At 41.4% G+C, this 9,152-nt stretch overlaps 2 protein-coding genes across 2 annotated transcripts in view; both read right to left on the reverse strand.

Annotated features, from left to right (window-relative positions):
• The window catches only part of ywhag1 (3-monooxygenase/tryptophan 5-monooxygenase activation protein, gamma polypeptide 1), a 16,527-nt gene extending 14,893 nt beyond the window's left edge, over positions 1-1,634 (reverse strand). The window contains exon 1 of the mRNA XM_015031835.1: positions 1,383-1,634. Within this exon, the coding sequence (XP_014887321.1) occupies positions 1,383-1,469 (87 nt within the window). The 5' untranslated portion in view covers positions 1,470-1,634. The remainder of the gene's footprint in view (positions 1-1,382) is intronic.
• A 3,297-nt stretch (positions 1,635-4,931) lies between these two features.
• The window catches only part of LOC106947052 (scavenger receptor cysteine-rich domain-containing group B protein), a 25,354-nt gene continuing 21,133 nt past the window's right edge, over positions 4,932-9,152 (reverse strand). Inside the window, 4 exon segments of the mRNA XM_015031836.1 lie at positions 4,932-5,696; positions 5,778-5,870; positions 7,020-7,334; positions 8,819-8,914. Of these exon segments, the coding sequence (XP_014887322.1) occupies positions 5,380-5,696; positions 5,778-5,870; positions 7,020-7,334; positions 8,819-8,914 (821 nt within the window). The 3' untranslated portion in view covers positions 4,932-5,379.

Consider the following 9,152-nt stretch of genomic DNA (forward strand, 5'->3'; position numbering starts at 1 on the left):
TTTTTTTTTTTTTTTTTTTTTTTTTAAAAAGAGCTTTGGCACAGAGTTTCCTATTTTTTGTCCACTCCCATGTGAACTCAGTGCTGGGGGGGTGGGACGGGTGAGCAGCAGCCTTTGTGCAGCTGGGATAAAAAGCTGCATGTGAAATGGTGCACTGGCGGGCCTGTGCTGCTGCATCCTGGCAGATGCTGCGGCACGCCTCTGTGTGGGAACCTGCTGGAGGAGGAGGAGGAGGTCCGGGACGCAGGGATGCGGCTGCCGCAAAGCATCCTTCAAAAAAAAAAAAAAAAAAAAAAAACAGCGTTTATGATAGGTGGTGGAGAGGAAGGACAAGGGGGGTGGGGGAGGGCTGCACTGAGATAAATCTGGCGAAAAAGGCGTCGGTCCACCGACACCCACGTCTGACAGGTTCCTATGTGTTCTGCGCAAATCGATTGCGAACAACCTTCAGCCTGCATTGCCCTTTTCCCCCTACGCGCAAAATGCGCAGCTGCAACGAGTGCCCGGGCCCCGTCCAGCTAAGACAACGGTGGCTTTTCTAGCTAAATGGACGGCTCATTATGTCGCGTGGAAACCGGAACACGACCATCAGCGAATCCTACGATGTCACATCATCGCATAATCATGGTACCACCTATAGCTCGCCCTCTCCTGCAACAGTATGCGCATCTTTCGATGGGATCCTTTTGATTCCCTTTCTGTGCAATGACAAAGATCTTTATATATATTAGGACAGACACCGATCGGATCACATCACTGCCTCAGTGTGAGCTTTTTTCCTCCTTCAGTGCGCTTAAATCACACCAGCCTGGCCGTGTGTGTGTGTGTGTGTGTGTGTGTGTGTGTGTGTGAAGGATCCTGTTGGAAAGGCACCGCCCCAAGATCAAACAGTCCGCACTCAGACAGCCACAATCCAACGCAGCTCAGCGCCAACAAAAAGCCGCAGATTTACACAAAATCACTGATTTTAATCTCATTATAGCGGATCAGATCACTGATATGCAGAGAGAGAGAGAGAGAGAGAGAGGGGGGGGGGGGGGGGGCGGGGGAGCGGACAGGGAAGGGCCTTTATAGCCCCGTTCAATATGATGTGTTCCCAGATCTGATTTTAGCTGTGATTTACCGCTCTCTGCGGCAAGTCTTCCTCATAAATGTGCTCTTCGATCATAAGTTTCATACACCAATTTTGATTGGCTGATCCGGTAAGGTGAACGCGTGCCAGACCGGAGCGCAGTGGGCTGCGTTCCCCGCGAGCTCGGTCAGCCGCCCCGCGGCTTTGAGACGTTTCCCACTCACACACACCCAGGCTCGGACGTGTCCGGTAATTACCGCACCGAATGGGACTGAAAGAAGAAAGGTCATTACGGCTGAGGGCTACTTACCGACTTCATGGCAGCTGCCATATCATCATACCTCTCCGCCTGCTCGGCCAGCCTGGCTTTCTGCACCAATTGCTCGCGGTCTACCATTTTAGAGGCCGGTTTTGGTGCTGCCCGCTGCGTGTTTTGTCGTAGCTGAGAGCTGTAATGTGGATGTCTGAACGCAGTGTAACGGTGCCGGGTGCTGTCGCCGCAGCTGCTGCCTGCTGTCTGTGTGCCTGCCGACGGGACACCCCTCCCCCTACACGAGCACTTTCCCTGGCTTGTGTCACCACCCAAAAAGGCGTGTCCACACGGAGTGATGTAACGACCCAGGCAGCTGAACCCGAAGGAACGGGGTACAGACCTCCACAGAGGCGCTTCACACCAACCAACATGCACATGTTTTATTGTTATAGGAAAGCAAAGCCTGGTTTTGTCTAATGAACGCCCCTGTTGCGATATGAAGAAGAATATGAATAGTTTACAGCCGTACTCGTTGTTAAATAAATGAATAAATAAAATTTGACTGGATTTCTTAAAGATGCTAACTACCCAAAGCCCCTAAAACCCTCATAAAAGATTGGGAATTAAATTTAACTCTGGTAGGAATAATGACGTCAGTCCCATTTTAAAGGGATCCCTTTAAAATGGGACTGACGTCATTATTCCTACCAGAGTTAGTTCCGATTTTTTTTTTTTTTGACCAAGAGCTGCGGTATGTAACTTTTATTAAACTGTTTTTGTTGTTGTTGTTGTTGTTTTACATATTTGTTAAAACTGTCACCATGTCGTGACAGTTTAATATAAGACAGGTAATCTGTGAAAAGACTGATATTCCTCACCTTCTACCTGGGCTTTTATTACCATGTGGGTGGGGGAAAGGCACCTGACCAGAAACAACCAATCAGAGCTGGCCTTACTGCTGTCAATCATCCTCATGTACTCACAGCAATGTGCAAATGGCTGAGAAACGACTTTTACAGGAAAAAAAAAATTTACCCTCCATCATTGGTGCCCATGCTAACTCACCTGCGCATTCACAGAGTAGCAGAGAGCAAGGAGGGGCGACCCCTGCTGCCACCCTGGGCAAGCCCCTCAATCAGTTTCCCCCAACCAATCAGAAGCTACTACAGGGAAGTCATTTCTTTTAGGGTGACAAGTTTTACAGGCAAATAAAATCTTCTTAAAGTACTTTTTAAAAAGGTTTAGTACAGGACAAATGTCTTGTAAATCAACTATGTTTTGCTCCGTTTAAAGTTATAGTATGTTCGAACCACAAACATCCAACGACGCTCAGACGTAAGCTAAAAAATAAAAAACAATTAACCCTCCAGAACCTCAAAGAAAAAAAATTATCAAGAACCTGAATGCCTCGCTCTCTTTATGTTGTGGCTCTAAACTGATTTACAGAACTCCTAGAAAAATCTAATTATTTTTGATTGTTTGAAAAACAATAGTGCGTGATTTAGTTTATTGTTTGAGAAGATAAATAAAATACTTGTCACATTAATTTTTGCCTTTACTGAAGAGGAAAAGTGGCTCACTAGTGCATTCAGCTTGATTATTTTATCCCTCATGGCAGTCAGTTTGGGCTGTATAGAAATGCATGCCACACTTTGTAGATTTATGGTCTTAAAAAAAATAGGAAAATTACAGAATAATTTTCCTTCAACTTCACAATTATCCATCACTTTACATTAGTCTGAATTTTTTTTTTTTTTACCTGACAAAATCTAAAAATGTTCAAATTATATAAATACTTTTGCAAGGCTTTAGCTACCAGAAGTTGTACAGGACGTTGACGGGAAACTGATTTGTACAGATACAAAGTGTCCAAGCCTAAAAAAACTGTTTCAAGCTGGAGCCATCCAGGTGATTTGTACTCATGGCAGCCATAATGCGTTTAGAGGTAATGGGTCCTTCTACTTCAGAATCAGGTTCTGAAGTAGAAGGACCTGATTCTGGCAATTCTGACATGGAAATCTGAAATTGTAAACGCAGTTGGGAATGCACCTCGACGTATTGCAGTTTCACATTTATGACTTCAGAAGCTCTTTTTAGGTTTGGGGCGTTTTTCAGCTTCAAACTTAGAAATTCCAACTTCTGGGTAAAAACTACACAGACTATTAAAACACAGCAGTTAGACAGTGTAAGTGTCTGAATATGTTATAGCACAGCATTATTACGTCCCAGTTATTGTAAACTGGGAACCAAGCTGACTGGTAAAGTTCTGCTAATGTGACTCTTGACACAGTTCTTGTCCTGGCTTGAGATTACAGTACAGACTTTACTGCAACGTATATGATGCTTCATTTTAAACTTTGAAGCTCACTGCGGTTTTCTAAAATACAGCAGATGCATTTTTTTTTTGCAGCTTGTGAAGCAGGCACTTCTATAAAATATTAATGATCAATTGTTACAAAAAATTTTACAGTTACTTTTGGGTGCACATAAAATATCCAGTTCACTTTACAGTGTTAAGTGTGGTTAAAACACACCACACTCACCGACAACTACAGCAGATAAAAGTAAAATCTGAAGATTTCAGCCTAAGATTTAGGTGAAATAAAATGTCTTTATTGTTTAAACTTTTCCACATTTTCCATGGATTTTTATGTGAAAGACCAGCATAGTTTGAGTGCAAAAAAATAGACATGCTTTAAAAACTATATATATTTTTCACAAAAGTCTACAAGGAGTGACAAGTGCACTGATGCCCTTAAATCAAAGTTCAACTGTTTGCCCTTAGAAGTCTCCTAGTTATTATGTAGTGTGTGTGATTTAATCTCAGCATAAATCCAGATGTTTTGTGATGGGCTCAAAGGTTTGTTGGAGAACATTAGTGGAAAAAAAAAAAAACGCCATCAAGGAACAGAGCAGAGGACAGGAAGGAGGAAATCTAACACAGGGTTAGGTTATAGATAAACATCCTAAACTTTGAAGACCTCAAGTAACCATTCAATCAATAATCTAATTGATGATCAAATTACTGATACATGTGCAAATTTACCAAAAATGTCCGTCATACAGACCAGGCAGGCCAGACAAGCAGAACGTGGATCAGAGAAGTAAAGGAGAGGAGCTGCAGAGATCCACAGGTTCAGCTTAGCAGCCTTTAGCAACTGGCAAGAAGACAGCCATTGTGAAGAGAAAACTATTCAATTTTTTACAAGAACACAAGAAACTTGTTGTGTGGTGACGATGGCAGCATCATACTCTGAGATTTGTCCCCAGCGTGGACAAACCTTTGGACAACCACCCGTCATTGTCCGTTTACTTCTACTTTTTGTTGTTCCAACACCTGAAATGCTAATAAAATAACAGAAGGTTGTGGTTGTAACCTGATAATACAACCAAAGACGGTCTTCAACTGATTTGCTGGCAGAAGAACAGTCCTACTAGCAAACCACTGTAAAGTACAACTGGATAGATGGGAGTCCCTGTTCTCTGTCCATTTGATCAACAATGAACATGTGTGACGGGTGTTTGAAAGATTGACAAATAGACCAAATATACATACCAAAAAATAAGAACATTTATTTTTGTTCTATATATCTATATATATATATATATATATATAAATGATTATTAGTTACATTTATTTATGAGGGTGTGCAGAACACAAAGATTGCATATATACTTCATAAATTCACAAGACAAAGCGTTTTGTATTTTTCTGGTTTATAGCATACAGTACCAAGTCTTTCATTTGTACTTTTATCATACATTTGTCATATCTCTAATTCTTCCTTCAATGTCTTCAACAGACTTATGGACTTACTTGAATACTTGGATCAAATATAGTAAATATTAGCACAAAAAAAAACAGTTAAAAGCTTTGCCGAAATGTGTACATTTAGCTTCATATCATATATTTATAAAGTGCTTAATATTTATAACTTTACTGTGTATATTATATTATTGCATGGTGTACTCCTTCGACGACGTGAAGGTTGGTATTTACATAATGTGTACAAGTCCAAGCAGAGCTGGAGATGGGAGCGAGGTCACGCTGCGATCATGACAGGGAGCAGGTCACACCGGCGTCCTCGGAGTGATTGCAGTTGTGCACGTTCCAAGATATATGGGAGCACTGCTGCAGGGAGGCCTCCGTGCCGCTGCACTTCAGATTGTCCAGAAGGATCGTTCCTGTGCCAGGTCCAAAGTGAGCCTCGCCCCATGCGTGCGTGGCTTCTCCACAGCCCACCAAGCGACACACGACCCGGGCGTCGGGAAGGTCCCAGGCGTCATCGCACACCGTGCCCCACGTCGAGTTTAGGTACAACTCCACTCGACCCTCGCACCGGTGCTGGCCGTCCACCAGCCTCAGAGCTCCTACGGTTCGATATAGACGATTCAGATTCGCCGCCGAAGCTGTAATCCATGCTAGTTTGAGGTACCTGAAGATGTACCTACCTTCTGCAGGCTTCGTGGTTGCTGGTGTTTGTTCCGTCACCCGGAAGTCTCGTGCGATTGGGATTAAAAACAAGGGGTCCAACTGTGGGGGAGCTGAAGAGAAAAGCAGAGAATGATTCTCTCACCTAGTGGACGTACACAGGAAATATCAAGTCACACATGCATTAGCAAGACGCTCTCCTCTAATTACTGCACAGATCAATAATGGAAAACTGTTTGCCTCTTGGGTTGCCTTTAACATTATGATGCAAAGATCCACTTGGATGAAGTAATTCCTCTGAAAAAAGATGTTTCTGTAATGAGTTTGATGCATGTATCCATTCAATTTGCTAGCTGAGAGAAGAGCCAGATTAAACGGCTGACTCTTTAAAAAAACAAAAATAGATTTTGTTTCAAATCGCATCAAATTTCTTTATATGGCACACAAAGTGCTGCACACAAAAACAAAAAGTAATCCCAATGTATTTAATATAAAACCAGGCGTACTTTCTCAAAAAGTTTTTTATTTGTGTGTCCAAAATGAATGCCTTAAATTTTAAGGCGTAAAACGTCAAATTAATTTAAAAACTGTAAGTTGACCTTAAATATGTCAATTGCAGATCTCAATTTTTTGTCATTATAGGACTATTTAATGTACTTTTGTTTTCCCCTCCTGGCAGGTTTTTGTCAGGCAAATGTCTGAGTCGCATCTTCATTGTTTTCTGTGACTCCAGACGACATCTAGCTAGCTAGCTTTGTTTTTATCTCCATCATGGTTCACAGTTTTTACTATGCTTGATTGCAATGCAGCACGTTTCCCAAACCGTCCCCTATATTTATAGTTTTTTCGGTCTTAAATTTAATTCAAGATGGCATTACCTTAAGAAATCTTAAATTGACCTGCTGAAAGCCGTAGATACCTTGCCAGGGATTGTTTAGCATGTTAAGAGCCTGTGTGCTTCTGATTTTTCTGTAAAGCAGCTATGTTTGGCCTGCAGACAGTCAGTGAGGCTGATTCGCCTTGACTCGTTCACTTTATTTTTTATTTTTAATGCTTTCTGTGCCGTCTCCTCCTCAGAGAACTACAGTCATGCAGCACAGGGGGACAGCTCAGCAAGGCGGGCAGAAATGATTGTGTAGATGGGGAAATATGCACTTTCAGTGGAAATTATCAGCTTTGGTGCTAATTTCACAACAAAGACAAAAAAAAGTCTCCAGATTTACCATAACGTGATAGAAATCCCAAGAATGATGAGGTCTTACGTGCACAGATGACGCCAGCATCCTCGTGATGACCACAGTTGTGTTGACCCCAGCCCAGGTGGAAGCACTGGGACAGGTCGGATTCTGTGCCGGTGCACTCCACGTTGTCCAGCAGGATGGGGCCTGAACCGTAGCCGAAGAAGGCCTGGGTCTTGGCTGCGATGGCCGGACCACATCCGAGCGCTCTGCACACCACGTTGGCGTTGGGCATGTCCCAGTCATCGTCACACACCGTCCCCCAGATGGTTTTGTAGAGGACTTCCACGCGACCCTGGCAGCTGCTGTTGCCGTTCATCACACGGACGGTCGGTTTGCCTGGAGGCGGACAGACGGACAGACAGACGGGTGTGAGAACAGATCTGCGTAATTTTGGGAAAGTACTCACACCTGGGTCAGAGTTCAGAAAGGGCTTACTGGGGCAGCTACGCAGGGCTCCAATCTTTGGGTGGCTCCACAAATTTTTAAATTTTTTTTTCTTAAATGCATGTTTTGCACACATTGTACTTTACAGAAGCATCATATGCCCATGTCTGGTGAGCTGTAATGATAATTTGTGATTTTTATGCCTATAAACAAATAATAATAGAAATGTGAAAATAATAAAGTTATGATAAATCTTTTGGGGGGCCCAAAACAGTTACTGGCCAAGTGACATATTAAGCCTACCAGGGGAGCAACTACATACTTTCTGAGATGTAAGCGAACATGTCATCGGTGCCCCAATGACATAAACTTGTACAATTCATCTTTAATTAAAGTATCTATAATAATAAATGCACATATATGTGAATAAATTGCTGCCTCCAGGGAAATTAAAACCAATGAAACAAAAAACAGGGCAATATTTCACCATTTAACATATCAGTGAGCCAAAGAGCCACTTCTGTTGGTCTGTGTCTAGAACAGCCTGTGGGCTGCAGGTCTGAGGCTTTTTGTTAGCAAGTTTTCTATCATTTCTATCATTCTTATAGGAAACCAGCTCATTTCATCTCCATATCCATCTTGGGTAAATTACAAGCAACTGTAGCATAATGATAAAATGATCAATAATGATGTAATGTGAGATAGATAGATAGATAGATAGATAGATAGATAGAGTTATATCTATATGTAGAGAGAGAGATTGATAGATATATAGATGTCTTTATATAGAGAGATACATTTAGATAAAGATATCTATATATATAATTTTCGATAGATGTAAATCTATATCTAAATTTATCTATAAAGCTATCTATACTGTGTGTGTATATATATATATATGTTTTCGTTAGTGATTAGGGCACCAAAACAAGTTCTAACCCATGGGCCCACATCCTGGTAAATCTGGCCCTGATCCACACCCTTCAATTTTTCAACAATCGTCATTTACACTCTTAAACTTTTTAACAAGTCAGATTAGATGAAGAACATCTGCAAAGAGCAGTTTTCTTGTCTTTCCCCAGATTCCTTCTTTGACATTGGTCTGGATTTTGACTGGGACATTCTATTAGATGAATGTACTCCATCCCTCTCCCCATCAACTTTGTCCAGTTTCTCTCTTTCTGTCCTCCTGTCCTCACAGCGTGATGCAGCCACTACCATGTCGTACAGTGACATCACCCTCAAAACATTTGTAAACCACCTATCATTTTCCTTCCAGTTCACAATTATGTACTACTATATGATGTTGTATCATAGGCTATAGATCCAATAAAATGACCTGCAGGTTTTACAATACAAACTTATGATGTGAATAATATTCACATCATAAGATGTGAATATTATTCCTAGACAATGAACATAAAATGGAAAACTACCTTTGGTTTGGGTAGTCGTGGTTACAGTTGTTGTAGTTGTTGTAGGCTTCGTAGTTGAAATTCTCTCTGTGACTGAAGGAAAGAAAGGAAAAAAAACTTATTCAGGATCAGTATATTCATTCTTTTATTTTTCTCTGCTTTACGTTTTTGTTTTTTGCTTACTAATGATCCTAATCCAGTGAAACTACTCTGAAGTTTTAACGGTTGGAAGATAGCAGCTGGCTTAACTCGCTTACAAACTTATTCTATATTTCATATTTAGTTTAAATAATGGTTAATAATCATTAGTCTGAATTGAAACATATAAATATATGGATTCATGCTATTACATTTA

The sequence above is a fragment of the Poecilia latipinna genome, unplaced genomic scaffold (genome assembly GCF_001443285.1).
Source record: "Poecilia latipinna isolate Pla-1442-1.1 unplaced genomic scaffold, P_latipinna-1.0 Scaffold220, whole genome shotgun sequence".
Lineage (NCBI taxonomy): Eukaryota > Metazoa > Chordata > Actinopteri > Cyprinodontiformes > Poeciliidae > Poecilia > Poecilia latipinna.